The sequence below is a fragment of the Rattus norvegicus genome, chromosome 1 (genome assembly GCF_036323735.1).
Source record: "Rattus norvegicus strain BN/NHsdMcwi chromosome 1, GRCr8, whole genome shotgun sequence".
Taxonomy (NCBI): Eukaryota; Metazoa; Chordata; class Mammalia; order Rodentia; family Muridae; genus Rattus; species Rattus norvegicus.
The window spans coordinates 106,518,999-106,540,803 of NC_086019.1; the positions used below are offsets into that span (position 1 = coordinate 106,518,999).

A 21,805-nucleotide genomic window follows, 5' to 3' on the forward strand; every position below is an offset into this window, starting at 1 on the left:
TTGCCAAACTCAGAGCCCTAGCTCACTCAATTTCTTTAGTTGTCCTGGGGTTCTTTGTAACCAACCCTTCCCTAGGCCTCCTGGATACTTTTAGGTCAACTTGACACAAGCTAGTCAACTGTGAGAGGAACTCAAGAAACCACCCGGATATTGGCCTGGAGGCAAGTCTACAGTTCATTTCCTTTATGTGTAATTGATGCGGGAGGGTCAGCTCCCTGTGGGTGGTGTCACCCCTGGGCAGGTAATTCTGGAATGTTTTAAGAAACCAGGTTAGCAAGCTATAGGGAGCAAAGGCCCAAGGCCTTTTCTTCAGTTCTTGCCTCTAGGCTTCTGCTTTAAGTTCCTATGGCAATTTACTGGATGAAGAACTAGGAAATGGATGTGTAAGCCAATACAGCTTCCACCCCAAACTGCTTTTGGTCAAAGTGTGTATCACAGCAAAAGAAAGCTAAGATACCTGCCCTAGAAGTTGTACTGCTGGTTTGTGCTACAAACCAGGATTATGGGGGAAAGACCCTGAAATAATTAATTAGATAACAAAACAAAACAAAAACAACAGAAGGAACAAAAAGGAAAAAGACCTCTTGGCCCATACCGGTATGATGTAGTTGTGGTTTGGCTTTATAAACCCTACCTTTCCCAACTTGTGGGCTAAGAGTAGTTCTCTGTGGCAGGAGCCTGCTCTCAGTTGCTGGCTTGAATTAGAACAAGGACTCTTATTTGCCCTTGTACTTAATGGTGGTCTATAACTTTGTTGTGTGGACCAGAACATGTCGACACTGAGTTGCAGGCTAGTTTTGAGAGAGTACTCTTTCAGAGGACCCAGGTTTAATTCCCACCCCATGTACTGGTATGGAAGTTTGTGCCCATATATCTGTAAGTATACACACAGACACAAACACTCCTGTAATTTTAGGTCCAGGGGATCTGTCTTAGTTAGGGTTTTACTGCTGTGAACAGATACCATGACCAAGCAACTCTTATAAGGACAACATTTAATTGGGGCTGGCTTACAGGTTCAGAGGCTCAGTTCATTATCAAGGCAGGAGCATGGCAGTGTCCAGACAGCCATGGTGCAGGAGGAGCTGAGAGTTCTACATCTTCATCTGAAGGAAGCCAGGAACAGATCTAGCACCCTCAGGCAGCTAGGAGGCAGGTCCCTAAGCCCACCCCACAGTGACACATTTCCTCCAACAAGGCCATACCTTCTAATAGTGCTATTCCCTGGGTCAAGCATATGCAAACTATCACAGGATCCAACACTCTCTTTTGGAGTCCCACACACAGAACAAACACAGGTTCTCTGCAAAAGCAACAAGTCCTCCTTTGAGCCAACTCTCCATTCCCCAAAGGGATCTTTATTACCTGTCTCTTCCATAAAATGTCACATTGGTCCACTATATTGATGACATTATACTGATTGGATCAAGTGATCGGAGGTAGCAACCATTAAAATATATGGGAAACAGGGGGCTGGAGAGATGGCTCAGTGATTAAGAGCACTGACTGCTCTTCCAGAGGTCCTGAGCAGCAACCACATGGTGGCTCACAACCATCTGTAATGAGATCCAATGCCCTCTTCTGGTGTGCCTGAGGACAGCTACAGTGTACTCATATACATAAACAATTCTTTAAAAACAAAATAGGAAATAAATCCAATCCAAATCCAAGGGCCTTCTACCTCAGTAAAATCTCTAGGAGTCGGGGTGTGGAGCATACAGAGATACTGCTCCCACGGTGAAGGGTAAGTTACTGCACCTGGCCCCCTCCCACCAAGAGAGAAGTGCAACCTTCAGGGGGCCTCTTTGGATTCTGGAAGCAGCACATTCCTCATGTGTGTGTTACTCTGGCCCCTATACCACGTGACTCAGAAAGCTGCTAGCTTTGTGTGGGCCCTGGAACAAGAAAACTCACAGGTCCAGGCCGCCGTACAAGCTGTTCTACCTTTAGAAACATTTGATCCAGCAGACCCCAGGGTATGTGGGGTGTAGCGGGTGATAGAGATGTTGTTGGGAGCCTTTGGCAGGCTACAGGAGGTAGATCACAGTGGAGACCTTTGGGATTTTGGAGCAAGGCTCTCCCATCATCTGCAGACTACTGTTTTCCTTTAAGAAAGAGTGTCAGGCCTGTTACTAAGCATTCCTGGAAACTGAAGTTTAGCAATAGGCCACTAAGTTACCATGACCGCCTGTCATGAACTGGATATTATCTGACCCACCAAGTCAGATTGTAGCAGGGATGGGATGGGGTTGTGCCTGGGCTCGACAACATAGATTTCTACTCACTATGGCTAACGTAGCTACTGCCGAGTGCCAGATCTGTCAGCAGCAGAGGCCAACACTGAGTCCCCTCGTATAGCACCATTCTCTGGAGTCACCGTGCACCAAGCTGCAGATTGACTGCACCACACAACCCCATTCTTCATGGAAAGGACACTTTGTCCTTCTGGAGGAGGTTACCTTAGTCATGGATTTGCCTTTCCTGCACATAATGCTTCTGCCAAAACCATGACGGACTTAGAGAATGCCATGTCCAGGGTCACTGCTTCAGATCAAGACACCCACTTCTCAGGCAGAGAAGTGCAACAGGGGGCCCACCACGCTCATGGGCCCCACTAGTCTAGCATGTTCCTAAAGCACACATCCTGTTTTGAGTGCACTGGCTCTTTGAAGACACCGTCACAGTGCTGGCTAGGTGGCAGCCGCCTGGAGGGCTGGGGAGGGTTCTCCAGAAGGGAGTATGTTTTTTTTTTTTTTTTTTTTTTTTTTTGAGTTGGGGACCAAACCCAGGGTCTTGCGCTTGCTAGGCAAGCAGCGCTCTACCACTGAGCTAAATCCCCAACGTATGTTTGAATCAATATCCATACATGGCAGTTTGTCCCATAGCTGGGACCCACAGATCCAGGAATTAAGGGATGGAAAAGGAGTGAATCCACTCTCCATCACCCCTAGTGACTCAGCAGGAAACTCTCTGCTCCTTATTCCTGAGACCTGAGTGCTGAAGGCCCAAAAGCTTTGGTTTCAGAGTAGGGATTGCTCCCGCCGTGGCAGAGCATAAAAATTATTTTGTTACTTCATAACTAAGTTTGCGACTGTTAAGAGTTGTAGTGTAAATAATCTAATATGCGATGCCCCCCGCCCGGGGTAGCCACCCACAGGTTAAGAACCACTGCTTTAGAGAACCCTAACACAGTGAGTGTGTGTGTGTGTGTGTGTGCGCGCGCGTGCGCGCGGGTGCATACATGCACATGTGGACATGGAGGCCAGAGGAAATCAGGTATTGTTCCACCCCTAAGATGTCATCCACCTAGATTTTTGGGACAAAGACACTCATTAATTAACGCTAAGATGGCTGTCTAGGGAGCCACAGGGAGGCTCTGTCTCGGCCACAGCCATAGATTACTAAGTAGCCACTTTCAGCTATTACCTTTGTTCTGGGGATCCAACTCAAGCCCTCATGCTTGCATCGCGAGCTCTTTACTGAAGAAGTCATCTCTCGAAACGAGTAGTTATGTAAATGTCTACAAACAGCTAGGTGGTGGCGGCAGGCGGATCTCTTTTTTGAGTTCGAGACCAACCTGGGCTACAGAATGAGTTCCAGGGCGGCCAAGTCGACATAGAGAAACCCTGTGTCGAAAGCAAAACAAAACAAAAGCAAGCAAACAGACAGACAGATCTCCCCGCGCCCCCAACTCTCAGTGCCTACAAACAGATGTAAGGTATGCTCCTCAAACTCTGCATTTCCTCACAGGGGAAAAGCAGCCCAGTTAATGTTCGGGCCTTTAAAGGGGCGCTTGCCTAACTCACTGCCATTTGCGTGGTCTCAGTGCCTACACATCTTCCAGTAGAGGCCTTGGAAACCTTCTAGAGTCCGTTTCCTAAAACATGAGGTAAAGTCCTGAAGGTGCACGCATCAGGGTACCTGACTGGGTAGGGGCCCGGGCTTGCGTGCTGAAGTAGGCTTTGTGACGTTCCTTGTCTGTTACAACTGTTGGCTCCTGGGCCTAACGGTCATCCTTGTTTCTTAACTGCTGCGGGGTGTGTTTTCGACATCCTTTGAGGAAGTGGGCAGTGCCTTCATCCACCTGTGAAGGAAAGCTTTTGTAGGCCCATGGGCAGGGAGGGAGGAGCCTAAAGGGAGGGAGGGGCCTGTGGCCACAAGTCATCCTTTGCCTCCTTGGGGCTTCACTTCACTCCCATACTCTAGCTAGGGAACAGTTTCGCTTCCCTGGTTCCCTGGCTCCTGTGCTCTGGGAACTGGAGAAGTAACTCCTAGACAGGTATGGTGGCACAGACCTGTAATTCCAGCACTCTTGAGTGGCTGAGGCAGGAGGCAGGAGGCTAGTCCTAGATACAGCATGAAACCCTTCCTTAACTCTGTTCTCTACCAAAAAAGTTGTTTAATGTCTTGACTATGGGGTGGGTATTCACTGATGTTTTCTTCTACTCTGCAGGCTCAACATGTCCACTGTCAAGGAGCAGCTAATTCAGAACCTAGCTCCAGATGAAAAACAATCCCGGTGTAAGATCACTGTGGTCGGAGTTGGAAATGTGGGCATGGCGTGTGCCATTAGTATTTTACTGAAGGTAAGCAATAAAGCCTTCTGGCAAGAAATAACCATCAGTGGAAATGTGTAAAACCTGTGGTGTTGACAAATTTAAGTGTTGGCTACGTGTGGTTGTTGGCACGGGTCTGGTGGTCGGCACGGGTCTGTCATCTTAGTACTTGGTAGGTGGAGGCCAAGAGGGTCTGGAATTCAAGATCATCTGCAACTACAGATCAAATTTGAGGCCAGGCAGGGCTATGTGAAATTCTTGACCAGAGTTCAGAAAGGAGAGGAGGAGAGGAGGGAAAGGTGTGGGAGGGGAGGAGAGGGAGAAAAGAAATGGTAAAAAGGGGAGAGAAAGGAGAGCAGGGAGAGACAGAGAGACAGAGGAGACAGAGGTAGACAGAGACAGACAGAGACATACAGATAGAACCAGAGACAGAGAGAGAGACAGGAGACAGAGACAGGCAGAAACAGACTGATACAGGCAGAGAGACAGAGAGATAGAGGCAGAGACAGATAGAAACAGACAGGCAGAGAGAGGCAGAGAGATAGGTCCAGAGACAGATATATAGAGATAGAGACAGGCAGGCATTTCGGGCTTACAATGTGACCCCAGCTGAGCAGCTTGCCTGAGTCCTGGGATTCCAACCCTGGCCAACTGAGCGCAGACACTCACTTAGATCCTGATTGGAAACTTGCAGAGGGAGGTAGGAAGCAGAGCCAGCTCAATTTCAGAGCCCAAAAGCTGAGGAGCTGGAAACACCACATGCCTCAAAGGTGGAGGTGAAGAGGAGGTAGGGGGACGGGGAAGGGGAGAGGAGGGGAGGAGGGGGACGAGGAGGAGGAGATTAAAAATCTATCTAGGGCTGGAGAGATGGCTCAGTGGTTAAGAGCGCTGACTGCTCTCCCAGAGGTCCTGAGTTCAGTTCCCAGCAACCACATGGTGGCTCACAACCATCTGTAATGGGATCTGATGCCCTCTTCTGGTGTGTCTGAAGACAGTGACAGTGTGCTCACATAAAATAAATAAACTTAAAAAATTGTCTTAAAAAATAAAATTAAAAAAATTAAAAAAAAATTATCTGAGGAGACAGAAAACTTCAGGTTCTATTCTGCATCTTAAATGGGTCCTACTTCCCAACCCAACCCCACCTGTTGCAGGAGATGGTCTCTCTTAGCACTTGTGGAACACTTGTGCTCTTTCAGGAGACCTGGGTCTGCTTGTCACACTCAATCAGCAGCTCAGAAACTCCTGCACTGCGCTTCCAGGGTGTCAGATGCTCTTCTGACCTCTGTAAGCACTGCATGCATGCGGTGGTACAAACCTTTAATCCCAGCACTCTGGAGGGAGAGGCAGGCAGATCCCCTGAGTTCTAAGCCAGCCTGGGTTACGAAGGATGTTCCAGAAGAGCCAGGGCTACACAGAGAAACCTTGTCTTGTAAATCAAAACAAAGACCTATTCTAGCTAGCATCTGAGAAGTAGAAACAGGATTGCTAGTTTGAAGCCAGCTAGAACTACACAAGCCCCTGTCTGAAACCCTTAGTAAGGAAAAGTATGGTGAGTGACATCTGTGTATCCAGAGCTGTTTTTAAACACACACATGAGCATGCACGCACGCGCGCGCGCGCGCGCGCGCGCACACACACACACACACACACACACACACACGCACACACACACACACTCCTTGGGTGAATTTAGCAGTGGGAGAAACACAGCTTGCTCTTGTGCTCCATATAGGACAAAGTGGTCACCAGGACTTTCCCAAGACCGCTTGCTGTTTCCTGCACTGTGGCCATTCTGGCCTTCTCAGGAGAAATGATCTGGGATGCTCAGCCATGACAGGCTGAGGCTGAGGATGAAATTGTCTAATTTGAGGCTGGAGAGATGACTCAGGTTAAGAGCACTGACTGCTCTTCCAGAGGTCCTGAGTTCAATTCCCAGCCAACCACATGGTGGCTCACAACCATCTCTAATCAGATCCTGTGCCCTCTTCTGGCCTGCAGGCAGAAAGCTGTATGATGTATACATAATAAATAAAAAAGAAAAAAAGAAATTGTCTAATTAAAAAATTTTTTTAAAGATTTATTATATAAAAGTATACTGTAGCTGTCTTCAGATACACCAGAAGAGGGCATCAGATCCCATTACAGATGGTTGTGATCCACCATGTTGGGATTTGAACTCAGGACCTCTGGAAAAGCAGTCAGCGCTCTTAACTGCTGAGCCATCTCTCCAGCCCTACGTTTTTTTTTTTTTAAGTGCTTAAAATACAGCATTTTTTTCTTTTCTTTTTTTTCCCTTTTTTTCAGAGCTGGGGACCGAACCCAGGGCCTTGCGCTTGCTAGGCAAGCGCTCTACCACTGAGCTAAGTCCCCAACCCCCAGCATTTTTTTTTAACTTGAAAAAAAAGCAAGCAATCTTTTCAGGCACCATGATAAATGGCTGAGACAGGAGAATTACAAGTTTGAGACCAGTCACACTATTTAGCGAGACCCCATTTTAACACAGTGACCAAGCAAAACGGCTAATCTACCTGGGCTGGAGGGTACTTGGCTACCAATCGAAAGGCCCTGGGTTTGATCAGTAAAACGGAATCCACCTGGTTCCGTGATCCCAGCACTCAGAAGGTAGAGATAGGAGGACCAGGAGGTCATCACCCTCAGCTACGTAGCAAGCTTGAGGTCACCCTAGTAAGCAGAGCAAAACCACACATGTATGTAACAAACTCCTAAAGATTTGCTCTTACTTGAAATGCAGCTTTTGCAGTTTGTATGTTGATAGGTTCAGGTAACATTAGACATAATCTGAGAGGCAGGAGGAGAGCCTAGGTCACCCCTCCACTACAGCCACTGGTTCCAGCAACTGCTACTCCACCTGTGCCCATTTTATAGGTCACTTCAAGCCTCCAGCTTCTTTAGGGACTCCTGGTTTTGGCTTCATCTCTCCCTTCTTTCCCCTCCTGTGTTCTTCTAGCCTATAGAGGTGGTTGGTTCAGACATATCTGCAATATTCTCTTTGTATCCTTCCACCCTCTCAAGCTGTTTCTTAAATTCTCAGTTGGAAAGCTTAAAGTGATTTCTGATTTGCTGACCAGACCCAGGTAGACACAGAGATGTAAACGTGAATTTGTAGGCACAGTCTATCCCTGTGTGAAGTTTCTTTTCTTCTTCCCATTCCTGTACAACACAGTTTAGTCACTGTTAGAATACACTTGTCCCTTTGTGTACGCAGATTCTACACCTGTATATTTAACCAACTATGAGTTGGGAATTTAAAACCTGTGCATTCTGAACATACAAAGACTTATTGTCATTCTGTAAACAATGCAGTATACTAGGTCCTGGAGAGATGTGGGTCAGCAGTTAAGAGCATTAGCTACACTCTTAGAGAACCCAGGTCCAATTCCCAGCCCACACACTCCAGTCCCAGGGGATTTGCTGTCCTTTTCTGGCCTCAGTGGGCACCAGGCAAGGGTGCATTGACTTAAATGCAGACAGAGCACCCACACACATAAAACAACTGTAAAGGTAAAAGCAATGCAGTGTATCAACTGTTTACATAACATTTCTGTTTTACTATGATTTCCTTGAAAGTGTACAAGATGTGGGTGGTTATGTGCAAATGATCTACCATGTCATCTAAGAGCCTTGGAGGTTCTAGAACCCATCCCCTCAGGTACAGAAGGACATCTCTGTGTCAGTTTCCAGAAGAGACACACGGTACCTGCTCTGGAGAGAAGTAATGAATAAAAATAGGGATTTATTCTTCACACTGAGTTATTAGGATGTCGTCACTGGAATCCAAGAGAATGCATTTCTCTTTAGTTTATTTGCATTGCTATTTTGTCTGCATGTATATTTGTGTGAGGGTGTCCGATTCCAGAAGCTCCAGACAGCTGTGAACTGCAGTGTGGTTGCTAGGAATTGAACCCAGGACCTCTAGAAGAGCAGTCAGTGCTCTTAACCACTAAGCCATCTCTCCAGCCCCGAGAATGAATTTTTTCATTTTTTTTTCAAGACAGGATCTCATCATAATGTCTGTGGTTGTCTTGGAACTGGCTGGCCTTAAACTCAGAGATCTGCCTCCCTAGTGCTAGGAGTAAAAGCATACCTGACTGAGGATGCATTTTTAATAGTCTTACAATCTGTGGTTATGACAAAAATTCTAGTGGAATTAGAATAAAGGCAGGTATGCTGCTAATTAATCTGTAATCCTAGCACCTGGGAGGCTGTGGTAGGGAATCGTGAATTTGAGATGCACCTGGGTGGCAGAGGGATGTGGTGGTGGTGACTGCAGAGCCAGGCTATCTCTGAGTTCTAGGCCAGTCTTGTCTACAGAGTGAGTTCCAGGACAGCCAGCGCTTCACAGAGAAACCCTGTCTTGCAAAACAAACAAAACAAAACCCAACAAGATACAAAATGTATTCTCTTTCAGTGTTTGGGATCAGACTCAAAGCCTCACACAAAGGGCAGGCCCTTTGCCAGCCAAGCTCCACCCTCAGCCCCCAAACCCTTCTTATTCTCAGAGTTTGGAACATGGTACTCATAACTGTTATGTGTTTCAGGGTCTGGCTGATGAACTTGCCCTTGTTGATGCTGATGAGAACAAACTGAAGGGAGAGGCACTGGATCTTCTGCATGGCAGCCTTTTCCTCAGCACTCCAAAAATCGTCTTTGGAAAAGGTGAACTTTAGTTTTTATGACATGACTTCCAGAGCTTTGTGAAAAGGATTGCTTTCATCATGAGTAACTATTTGGACACTTTGTAATCTCAACACTTGGGTGGGAGAAGTGGGAGAAAGATAAGGGGTTTAGGCCAGCCTCAGCTACATTCTGAGTTTGAGGCCATCCAGGGTTACATAAGACCTGTCTCAAAATACAGAATAGGCAATCATTTTTACCAAATTGACTTTAATCCGTATATAATTTAAAACATCACTGTCATTAGGACATATAATTTAGATACTCATTCTGTTCAACTTATTTTGAGATAGAATCTTACTACTATGAGGTCCGAATTGAACCTCTTCCAGGACCTCTTGAATGAGACTCACGGAGGCAGTGATCAATGAAAAAGCAAGAGGAATTTAATCATTCCAACATGTTGGGGCAGTCCCACTTCAAGGGGGAGATGACCCTGAGCAGGCTCTTAACAGGGAGTTATATACCTTGTAAACAACTGGGGCAAAATTCAAACAATTGGAGCAGAATTTGAACAACGGTAACTATTGGTGGGGTGAAGCAACCTTCAGATTGATTTGTGGTCAGTGTACTGTCTGGGACTTCCCAAGGGGGTCAGTTGGGAGTCGCAGGTAGCTTTGTGTGATAGTTTGGCTTGCAGCTGTTCCAGGAACTAAACCAGCTTTTTTTTCTTCCTAGAAGGGAGGGGCCCTGTGCTTGGAGGTCTGTGGTGGAATTTCCCACTGGCCTTATATTGACCCCAACTCTGACTCTTTTTTTTTTTTTTTTTTTTTGGTTCTTTTTTTCGGAGCTGGGGACCGAACCCAGGGCCTTGCGCTTCCTAGGTAAGCGCTCTACCACTGAGCTAAATCCCCAGCCCCCTGACTCTTTCACTATGGCTATGGCTGGCCTGGAGCTCACAAATGTGCCAGCTTCTGCCTCCCCACTGCTGGGATTAAAGGTGTATGCCATCAAACCCAGAGTAAAGGCTTAATAATCATTTTTCCTTTGAAATAGTCTCTCTGGGTAGCCCTGGCTGTCCTGGAACTTACTGTGTAGGTCAGGCTGACCTACACACAGACATACCGTCCTTCACCTCCCGAGTTCTGGGACTAAAGGCATGTGCTATCACACTTGGCAAGCCTTACTTACTTTTAATTTATTCATTTACTTACTTATTTTTAAAAAGAACATTAAATTACAATTAGGAGATATTTGGAAGACAGAACAATACAATCTTACTTCTCTTTTAGAGGACCTGTGTTTGCTTTCCACAACCCACATGGTGACTGTATGTAATTCCAGTATCAAGAGATCCAATGTCCTCTTTCCAGACTCTGAGGGCACTACACACATATGGTAAACAACGTACATGCATGGAAAAACACTTAAACACATAAAATAGTAAATGCATAAATTGATTAGCACTCAAGATAGTCACTTAATTTAAAAGTGTCCTTAAGAGGTACTATAAGCATTTCATATTGTCCCAAAACATGTAAATGTTACCAATTTGCTGATTTGTCTGCCCGCCTATCTGTCTGTCTGTCTGTCTGTCTGTCTATCTAATCTATATTATTATTATTATTACTACTACTACTACTACTACTACTATTTTTTTTGGTTCTTTTTTTCGGAGCTGGGGATCGAACCCAGGGCCTTGCGCTTCCTAGGCAAGCGCTCTACCACTGAGCTAAATCCCCAACCCCCCTACTATTTTTTGAGGGTCTTTCTACATAGTCTTGGGTATCCTGGAACTATGTAAACCAGGTTAGCCTCAAACTCTACAGAGAGCTGCCTGCCCCTGCCTCCCAAGTGCTGGTACTAAAGGTGTGCATCAGCAAACCCAGTCGATTTTTATTATTCCTAAAAATGATGTGTGTGATGCCAAGAAGTGCATGCTGACAGGAGCCTGATATAGCTGTCTCCTGAGTGACTCAGCCAGAGCATGACAAATACAGAGGCGGATGCTAGCAGCAAACCATTGAACTAAGAATGGGGTCCCCATTGGAGGAGTTTGAGAAAGGATTGAAGGAGCTGAAGGGGTTTGCAACCCCATAAGAACAACAATGCCAATCAACCAGAGCTCCCAGGGACTAAACCACTACCCTCAGAGTACACATGGACAGACCCATGGCTCCAGCTGCATATGTAGCAGAGGATGGCCTTGTTGGGCACCAATGGGAGGAGAAGCCCTTGGTTCTGCTAAGGCTGGACCCCCCAGTATAGGATAATGTCAGGGCAGGGAGGCAGGAAAGAGTGGGTGGATGGGTGGGGGAACACCCTCATAGAAAAAGGGGTTAGGGGGAATGGGATAGAGGGTTTATGGATGGGAAACTGGGAAAGGGAATAACATTTGAAAGGTAAGTTTTAAAAAAATCCAATAAAAATGTATGTGTATATGTGTCTACATGTAGTTATGTGCTCATAACTGCAGAGACCAAAGGCATGGAATCCCCTGGATCTGAAGTTAGGGAGCCAGCAGTTGTGGGTGCTGAGAACTGAACTTGGATTTATTTTGAAGAGCAGTAAGTGTTTTTTGCTTGTTTATTTGTTTTGTATATGTGTTTTTTCTTTTGGGGGGGTGTTTATTTTCTGTACATGAGTTCTCTATCTGCATGCTAGAAGAGACATTAGATCTCACTATAGATGGTTGTGAACCACCATGTAGTTGCTGGGAATGGAACTGAGGAGCTATGAGAGAGCAGCCAATCCAATGACACAATGTTTGTTTAGCATAATTAGACATTATTAGATACTTTTTCTTTAAGCACCTCTTAGGCACACCATTCATATTCTTATTTATGTTTGTGCCCATATGTGTGTATGTGTGTTTGTATATGTGTGTGTTTGTGTGTATAAGTGCTTTTAACTGCTGAATCATCTCTGTAGCCCTGGGTTCCTGTTTTTGTTATGGTGGTTTTGTTTGTTTTAAAAGCGTGGTAAATGTTTTTACCACAGAGCCTGACACTCTGAGTCCAATTTCAGGGACCCATATGTTAGAGTGAGCATATTGACTCTCCCAAGTTCTTCTCTAACTTCCACATGAATTCCATGGCAGCATGGCACCCCCCATATATACACACAAACAGATATACACACATACACAAACACAAACACATATGGGCACACACAAAAGAATATGAATGGTATGTCTTAAGAGGTGCTTAGAGGAATTGCTAATCAAAAAATAATGTTTAATTATGTTAAACATTGTGTCATTCGGTTGGATATAGTAAAATAATTTCCAGACTGATAATTACCCTTAGTAAGTATAAGTAGTTTATTTTCTTGTGTGAATTAAGACCTAATTTATTAGTAATATCAAATAAATTATGGTTCTTTATAATAATTAGAAATTATTATTAGTAAATCTTGCCATTAGATTCCTAAAACAGTCATGGAAATTATCAGCAGTAAGCCTCTAATTCGTTTGGGTGTTCCGAAAAGCCAGAGTGTTGGGGTCTGCCATGGGTTCACTTTCCAGCAACACCAAAATGCAAAACACCAGAAGCCGGAGAGCTATTGAGTTTCTTGCCCCGGATCTTTCTGACTAGAAATGTGGGTTGAAGGGCAGAGCATGAAAGGCAGCCATGTGAAAGCTGGCAAGTGGCAACAAGCCTTGTTTGACTTCTGTAAGATGCTACTGCGTGTGGAGTCTGTTTGCAAATCCAGGATATGGAGGTGAATACTTCAAACCCAGCAGCATGGGGCAGACGCTTATAGAGCCAAGGTGCAAAGGGTGGCAGGTCCTAATGGAAACACTGTTTCTTTCTTAGATTACAGTGTATCTGCCAACTCCAAACTGGTTATTATCACTGCTGGTGCAAGAATGGTGAGTGGAGAATCTCGTCTTGCCCTGCTCCAACGTAATGTCACTATCATGAAAGCCATCGTTCCCGGCGTAATCCAAAACAGTCCGGACTGTAAAATAATGATTGTCACAAACCCAGGTGAGGTCCCTTGCCCTTTCTGAATGATTGGCTCATAGTGTTCTACTATATACCCGATTAAGGTTGTACTTCTGGGTAATAAGCTAAAAGGTCTGTCATGCCATCCATTTTGATAGATGCCATCATGGTGCTATCCCAGTAAGGTCAAGAACATCTCTGTCACCTCTGAAGGGCTGTGTGCTCATTTGTAGTTCATCTCTCATCCTACCACTTGACTCATTTTCTGGAACTTCAGAAACAAACCAAAACCAAAACCAGTAGTGAGACAAACGTTTCTACCCAGTCCCCTCTGTAATGTAACTATTTCAGATTCACCTATGTCTGGGATATGTCTGGGATTTGCTCCTTTGTATCGCTGGACTCTCCTGTTTGTTTCTACATGTATGTGATGTGATGAGCATGTGCATGCACAGAGGTTGGTGTCTTCCTCCACTGCTCTCCAGCATCTCCCACTGAACCTGGAGCTTGCGATTTTGGCTAGACTGCTGACCATTAAGTTCTTAGGTCAATCTGTCTCTGCATACCCTGACCCTTACTAGACCTAGGGTTGTAGATGTACCTATCATGTCTTGCTTTTTACATGACTACTAGAGATCTCAACCTAGGTCCTCTTGCTCGCTGTTTTGTAAAGAGCTGGAGAGGTGGCTCAGCAGTTAAGACCACTGGCTGCTCTTCCAGAAGACGCAGGTTTGATTCCCAGCACTTACATGATGACTTCAACCACATAAGCCCATCTAATTCTACCCACCGAGCCATCTCTGCAGTCCTCTTTAAACCTTTCAAATACTATTTTCCTGGGCTGGAGAGATGGCTCAGCGGTTAAGAGCACTGACTGCTTTTCCAGAGATCCTAAGTTCAAATCCTAGCAACCACACAGTGGCTCACAACCATCTGCAATGGGATCCAATGCCCTCTTCTACAGTACATACTGTAGTTTGACAGCTACAGTATGTACTCATATAAATAAAATAAATCTTAAAAAAATGTTGGTTCGGGGTTGGGGATTTAGCTCAGTGGTAGAGCGCTTGCCTAGGAAGCGCAAGGCCCTGGGTTCGGTCCCCAGCTCCGGAAAAAAGAAAAAAAAATGTTGGTTTATTTTATGTGTGTGAATGTTTTGCCTACATGCATGCATGGCTACATGGTTGCCTGGTACTCAGGGAGGCCAGAAGAGGTGTAAGGTGTCTTGGAACTTCAGTTACAGACAGTTGTGAGCCATCATGTGGGTGCTTGGAACCAAGCTGGGGTCCTCTGTAAGAGCCATACATGCTCTTAAACACTGATCTGCCTCTGCAGCCCATTGCTGAAGTTTTAAGGAGAAGGTGAATATTCATGTGTAAGCATTGTGTGATCATACAACTTCCTTTCTTTGGTGTCAGGGATGGGGGCAGGAAAGCACAAGAGGGCTAGGGACTACACAATGATGTTTGGCTCTGTTAGAAGCTGCACACAGATTTTCAAAGTCCTGTGTAGTGCCTTTGACATTGCTACCAGCACTATGTCCCTGGTATTTACCAACCCTGCTCTTGTCAGCCTTTCAAAAGTTTATCTCTGGGCCAGAGAGATGGCTCAGTGGTTAAGAGCACTGACTGCTCTTCCAGAGGTCCTGAGTTCAAATCCCAGCAACCACATGGTGGCTCACAACCATCTGTAATGAGCTCTGATGCCCCCTTCTGGTGTGTCTGAAGACAGCTACATATAATAAATCTTAAAAAGGAAAGTTTAGCTCCAGTGTCATCATTTTTGAAAATAAATCTGGCCAGATAATATGTGCTGACACCATGGCTATTGTCACACATTTCCTAACTCTGTTAATCTTTTATTTTTTTTTTTTAAATTTGTATGGGTATTTTGTGTGCATGTATGTCTGTGTGCTACATGCATGGCTGGAACCTCTGTCGAGAGGGGTGCTGAGCCCTCTAAGCCTGGAATCCGATGGTTGTAAGTTATCTGAGTGCTGAGAGTCAAAGCTGGGTCCTCTGGGAGAGCTACGGGCTAAGCTGTGCCTCCAGCCCTCCCCGAAATCATTCGCAAATCAAATCCTCCTCACCTCCAAGGTCTGTTGTTGCTTCTTGAGTTGCTTCCTGAATTTCATGAGTCTTTTATAAGGCACAGGGGTTTTCAGTGCATTTATTTGGTCAGTTAACGTCTAGACAGAATTTTCTTCAAATACCTAAAACCCAAAATGATCTCCCAATCTTTCCTGTTTGCCTCCCTCCTTCCCTGGGCCTGGCACGTCTTCGGTAATCAGCTCGTGGCTGTGGCTTAATCATCACTGCCCACTTGCATAGAACTTCAACATCCAAATTGTCATGACTGTTATTGCCCATACACGTGCAGACCACCCCAGCTGTGTCCACATGTAATTCTAGGAAATATGTTAGCTTAGGTGAGGCTGTGTCAACACAAAGGCGAAATCCAGGAGGTTAAAAAGGTAGAACCGACCCATTATTGTATTTTCAGGAAAGACCATTGAGTATCTCAGAATATGCTTTAAGATTCTGTTGGTCAATGATTTAACGTAAAAACCAACTTAACTGTAAAAACACTGTTTGACATTGTTCTTCCTAGTCGATATTTTGACATACGTGGTTTGGAAGATAAGTGGCCTCCCTGTAAGCAGTGTGATTGGAAGTGGCTGTAACCTAGACTCCGCTCGTTTCCGTTACCTGATTGGAGAGAAGCTGGGTGTCAACCCTTCGAGCTGCCATGGCTGGGTTCTTGGAGAACATGGGGACTCCAGTGGTAAGTGGGGCCTGGCTGCTGTGTGAACGAGGTGTCCTGGCCTGCAGCAGTGCTCTTCTTCACAAGGTGGTCTCTGCCAATTGAGCTGCCCAACTTTCTTTTTATCATTTTTGTGGGTGTATGTCTTTTTAGACCAGCCTGGGCTACAAAACAATACCCTGTCTGAAACAAGGACAAAATGTATTGCTGCATAATTATGCATAGATGGAGAGGATGCTGAGGTGACTTGATGCATTTGCATGTGACATAGTGATCAAATCAGTGTTACCAGCTTTTTGGTCACCTTGAAAACCCATCATTTCTCTGTAGTAAGAATAGTGAAACCTGGCCAGTCTGAGGTAGGTGATACTTTAAAACTTATTTTAAATCGTGTACTCTGGTGTTTCTGCGAAGGGATGTGTACCTGATGCCAGTAGAGGCCAGAGGTGTTCTAACCCCCTGGAACTGCAGTTACTGGTGGCTGTGAGATGCCTGCTGTAGGTGCTGGGAGCTGCTGTAGGTGCTGGGAGCTGCTGTAGGTGCTGGGAGCTGCTGTAGGTGCTGGGAGCTGAATGCTGGTCCTCTGGAAGGCCAGTATCTGTTGTAAACCACTAAGCCAGCTCTCCAGCCAGAGACCACACTCGTCCACAAAGGACAAGGACTCCTGAACCTTGCTCTATTGCTGAGAATGACCTTGAAGTTTGCTCCTTCTGCCGCTCCTTCCCAAGTATTCTATCTGCTAAACTCAGTACCCAGGCTAAGAGCACTTAATTGCTAAGGACAGTCTGCTCACTCTGCACCAGAGCTAGCACTTGCTTCTCTTCACTCAGAGGTGTGTACTGCCCCTTGACCCTCTATTTTCTCCTCCCTTCCCCAGTATCATAACCTTCATTCTCTAATTTCTCATGTCAGGTTTTTGTTTTTCCCCACCCCATCCAGAATATTTAAAAAAATATATATACACACATACATATATACATACACATGTACACACAGACACACACATACACATATATGTGTGTGTGTGTGTATATATATATAATATATATATAATATATATAAGCTGTCTTCAGACACACCAGAAGAGGGCATCAGATCCCATTACAGATGGTTGTGAGCCACCATGTGGTCGCTGGGAACTGAACTCAGGACCTCTGGAAGAGCAGTCAGTGCTCTTAACCGCTGAGCCATCTCTCCAGCCCCCCTCCCATCATCTTTCTATATCACTTTCCACCTTATATTTTGAGTCAGGGTCTCTCCCTGAACCTGGTGCTCTTCCATTGCCCGATAATGTGCATAGCCTGCTTGACTGGGAATGCCTGTGTATGTGCTCTTGTCACATGACTGGGAATGCCTGTGTACGTGCTCTTGTCACATGACTGGGAATGTCTGTGTACGTGCTCTTGTTATATGACTGGGAATGTCTGTGTACGTGCTCTTGTCACATGACTGGGAATGTCTCTGTACGTGCTCATGTCACATGACTGGGAATGTCTGTGTATGTGCTCTTGTTTATATGACTGGGAGTGTCTGTGTATGTGCTCTTGTTTATATGAAGGTATTTGGATTTCATCCCATTCCTTAGAGATGGTTGACATTAGAGCGTACACATTGCCCCCCAGCTCGGCTGCTGTGGGGAAGGTGCAACTCTTTCTCCTCTAATTGATGGCATGTTTGTTAGCAATCCTTTTCTTTGTAGCATCTGCATTTTGTATATTGCTTTAAAATGCTTTCTGTACCATAGTTATAAATAGTTGAACTATGTGTTTTTTAATATTGTTTCTTGTAATTTCCCTTCCTGTCCATTTAAAACTTATTTTAGGGGCTGGAGAGATGGCACAGCAGCTAAGAGCACTGGTCATTGTCATCTGTGATTCCAGTTTCAGAGGATCTAACACACTCTTCAGGGCCCTGAACTTCTGTTACATAACCACATACAGACACACATAGGCACTTAATGAAAAGCACAAAAATAATTAAATCTTAAACAAAAATAACTCTAATACCTTGTTTTTATATATGATGTCAGATAGTATCTTAACATTAAAATCCAAACCAAAAATCCACCCATGTGTGGTAGTGAACACTTGTAGTGCCAGCACTTAGGATTGTGAGGCAGGAAGATCAGGAGGCGTTCACAGACATCCTCAGGTACATAGAACGTTCAGTACTCTCAACCAACCAAAACCAGGAGTGGTGATGTATGCCTAAAATCTAACAATTTGGGGATAGGGGGTGCAAATGGAGGCAGAAGGAACAGGAATTTGAGGACATCTTTGGTTATACACTGAGTTGAGGCCAGCCAGAGTTACATGACACTGTCTTAAATTAAAAGAAAACCTGTCAACCAACCGTTAACTAAGTGTCTAACACATGCTTGTCACCCAGCACTTGGGGCAAGGTCAGGAAGACATGAATTTGAAGGTGGCTGAGACCTTTCTCAAAAGAACAGAAACAAAACAGAATCTTCCACCCCTGCCTCATCCCCAACAAAACGCCCCAGCCCTGAAGTCACAGTAACTGACTCAGTTTTGGCAAGAGGAGCTTATGGGGAGAGTTTTGTTGTTTTTCTCTTTTTCAGTGCCCATATGGAGTGGTGTGAACATTGCTGGCGTAACTCTGAAGTCACTGAACCCAGCAATAGGATCCGACTCCGATAAGGAACAGTGGAAAACCGTTCACAAGCAGGTGGTGGATGGGTAATAGTACTTATGCGATTTTTTTAATGCCCTAATAATCAGTATTAAGAATACTTCTTGAGGGGCTGGGGATTTAGCTCAGTGGTAGAGCGCTTACCTAGGAAACACAAAGCCCTGGGTTCGGTCCCCAGCTCAAAAAAAAAAAAAAAAAAAAAGAATACTTCTTGAGGGTGGGAAGGGGGGACAGATGGGGGAGGGGAACACCCTTATCGAAGGGGAGGGAGATGGGTTAGAGGGCTTATGTCCGGGAAACTGGGAAAGGGAATAACATTTGAAATGTAAATAAAAAAATATCCAATAAGAAAAAAAATTCATCTTGAGCAAGGCAGTGGTGGAGGCTCACACCTTTAACCTCTGCACTCGGGAAGCAGAGGCAGGTGGATCTCCTCGAGATCATTTCTTCAAGGCCAGCCTGGTCTACAGAGAGTTCCAGGAGGGCAGGGCTACACAGAAAAACAGTCTTGGAAGTGGTTGGAGAGATGTTAAGATGTTCAGTGGTTAAGTACACTGGCTGCTCTCCCACAGGCCCTGGGTTGACATCTCATGAATTTGATTTTTTTTTCCCTTTGCAACTGCAGTGGCTATGAGGTCCTTAACCTGAAGGGCTATACCTCTTGGGCCATTGCGCTGTCTGTGACTGATATCGCTGCATCAATCTTGAAGAATCTTAAGAGGGTGCATGCTGTTACTACGCTGGTTAAGGTATGTGTTGAGGAAGTATTTATCATGCCTGGTCATCGGTGAGGTTGAGCGTAAAGTAATTTCAGAAATGAGACAGATGACTGAGTTCACTGCAGAACAAATATAGGAAAAGAATGTGCTTCCAGGAAAGTTGCAGGGAGCAAGAAACTCTGGGCACATATGATGCACTGTCAAGAGTCTAGAAACCTTCTCTGGCCCTCTGTGCTCATACCTGATCTGTCTATAGTCAAAGCTCTTCCATTGCCATCCATGGTCCCAGCCTCAGCCACATAGGGCTGAGTGGGAAGGGGCCGGGAGAAGGAAAGAGTTCATTGGACATTTTTATCCTCCAGGGTAGGGGTGGAGGTGTGGGTGGTATAGGACAGCAGATGCTGGCTTACACCAGATGTATCTAGGTTGCCAGACTAAGTGTCTCACAGCTGTCTCTGTGGCCTTGGCTTTGGTTATGGGAGGTGTAAGAATGTTGGGCTGCTGGCCAGAGTTCCACAGCTTAATCAGTGTGGTAACAGGATGTACCCTCCTAAGAGGTGGCTACACATCTCCCATGTCTGTCAGACTGTGAGTCCTAGGGTGGAACTCCGGGAAAGGTGGCAGTTTAGGAGTACAGAAGGGCAGGAATACATCCCAGTCATATTCTCACATACTCCGCTGGGTGTGCTAGAGTAGCCCTGAGTTCCGCCTCTGGGGTTTCACATGTGGAGGCTTGAGAAGCCAGCTGTAGCAACTGGCGTCCAAACTCTGTGGTGCCCTCTGTCAACGGTGTAAGAAGAGGCTCCCTGGTGACCATCTACCTTCCCTCACTGCTCGCTCTCAGTCCTTCACCAGATAAAAAGGTCACACAAAGACAGCATCACTTCCTTCCCTTTAGACATCAAGATGGTCTATTGAGGGATGAAGGACATTTTGCCTTTCCCTAGTCCTTTAAAGGCTTCTGGCACATTCTTCTTGTCACTGATCATCCACATGGTCCAGGACAAAGATCTCATTCTCCCAAAGATTACTATGTCTTGTGCACAGTTCTGCTTGGCACCATAGTCTTTTTCACACGTTTTTATTCTAGAGCTTCCTTGTGCGCTGGCCAGGGAACCAATGATCTGACTGTGTTTCAGGGCTTATATGGGATAAAGGAAGAAATCTTCCTCAGTATCCCGTGTGTCTTGGGACAAAGTGGCATCACAGACCTTGTGAAAGTCAACATGAACACCGAGGAGGAAGCTCTTTTTAAGAAGAGTTGCGACATACTCTGGAACATCCAGAAAGATCTGCAATTATAAAGTCTGCACCTTCGACTGTTTGATAACCACCATCATTCATAAATTCAATAAAAGTTTGGAAACCTAAAACACCAGTCTCAAGGTTAGAAAGATTAATGCCAAAGGCATCTCTCCCCTTCCCCCCCTTTTTTGAGACAGGGTCTTACTATATAGCCTTGGCTGACCTCAAATAGAAATGTGCTAGCCCCACCCAGTGCTAGATTAAAGTCAAGTACCACCAGGCCCAGCTAGAATAGCTGCCTTTTTATAATCCTTTCTGTGTCTTTCTGGAGACATAGTCTAGTTTGCACAGGGCAAAATTTCATTTCTGAGGAACCACTGAGTGAGTAGCTCTCAAGTTTACATGTGACAACTCATTGCAACACTGAAGTTCTCACAAAACAGGAAATACTTCTGGTTCTGAGGCTCATGGTATTCTCTATTTCAGTGCTAACACCTGCATTGCTTCATTAGTAATCATGTCTGCATCCTTTTTTTAAAAATTTATTCATTTATTATATATAAGTACACTGTAGCTGTCTTCAGACACATCAGAAGAGGGCATCAGATCTCTTTACAGATGGTTGTAAGCCACCATGTGGTTGCTGGGAATTGAACTCATGACCTCTGGAAGAGCAGTCAGGTGCTCTTAACCACTGAGCCATCTCTCCAGCCCTGTATCCTCTTTACTAAACATATGATACCATACATCAAGGGGCTAGAGATGATGGCTCAGTGGTTAAGGGCACTTGCTGCTTTTCCAGAGGTTTCTGGTTGTTTACATCTCTCACACTGGCTATAACTCCAGTTTCAGGGATCTGACACCTTCTGTACTCCCTGAGTTCCAGGCAGACATGCAGGTGAAACATGACACTAATAATAAAGCTTAAAATATCAGGAACAAAGCAGATGCAACCTTTGGAAGTGGGATGGGGCTGGGTGTGGTCCTGTTGGTACCTTGGAGGCAGAGGGAGATGGTTGGTTCAGCATGTATGTATCTGAAGAAACAAGGCCGATAAATCCTCTGGAGCTAAAGTTACAGGAAACTGTGAGCCACCTGATGTAAGTGCTGGGACCAGAACTCCGCTCTCTGTAAGAGCAGCTAGTACTCAAGTGCTGAACCATTTCTCTAGCCACTTAAAAAGTCCTTCTGATCACCAAATTAGACACTCACTTTGGGATGAGACCAATTGGTTATCTAAAATCAAATGGTCAGCCCTAAGCCCCGTGTACAAGTGACTTGT

At 45.3% G+C, this 21,805-nt stretch overlaps 1 protein-coding gene and 1 long non-coding RNA gene across 7 annotated transcripts; one reads left to right on the top strand and one right to left on the bottom strand.

Moving 5' to 3' along the window:
* Nucleotides 1–978: 978 nt before the first annotated feature.
* Nucleotides 979–3,575, bottom strand: LOC120099812 (uncharacterized). Of its 2 annotated transcripts, XR_005499060.2 has the most exons (3): nucleotides 3,427–3,575; nucleotides 1,206–1,303; nucleotides 979–1,106 (listed from the first exon to the last, which is right to left on the bottom strand). It is a non-coding gene; the product is annotated as an uncharacterized LOC120099812 (long non-coding RNA). The 2 variants fall into 2 exon arrangements; XR_010060036.1 differs by lacking the exon at nucleotides 3,427–3,575 and having other exon boundaries at nucleotides 1,206–3,006.
* Nucleotides 3,142–20,651, top strand: Ldhc (lactate dehydrogenase C). Of its 5 annotated transcripts, none has more exons than XM_039109646.2 (8): nucleotides 3,142–3,276; nucleotides 4,454–4,586; nucleotides 9,119–9,236; nucleotides 13,013–13,186; nucleotides 15,755–15,928; nucleotides 18,489–18,606; nucleotides 19,185–19,308; nucleotides 20,418–20,651. In XM_039109646.2, exons 1-8 carry the CDS (start codon nucleotides 3,242–3,244, stop codon nucleotides 20,580–20,582), a joined length of 1,041 nt encoding a protein of 346 aa, XP_038965574.2. In that variant the 5' UTR covers nucleotides 3,142–3,241; the 3' UTR covers nucleotides 20,583–20,651. The 5 variants fall into 5 exon arrangements, with proteins under 5 accessions (XP_038965574.2, XP_008757566.1, NP_058962.2 ...); XM_008759344.4 differs by lacking the exon at nucleotides 3,142–3,276 and adding an exon at nucleotides 3,753–3,889; NM_017266.2 differs by lacking the exon at nucleotides 3,142–3,276 and adding an exon at nucleotides 3,997–4,092.
* Nucleotides 20,652–21,805: the final 1,154 nt, after the last annotated feature.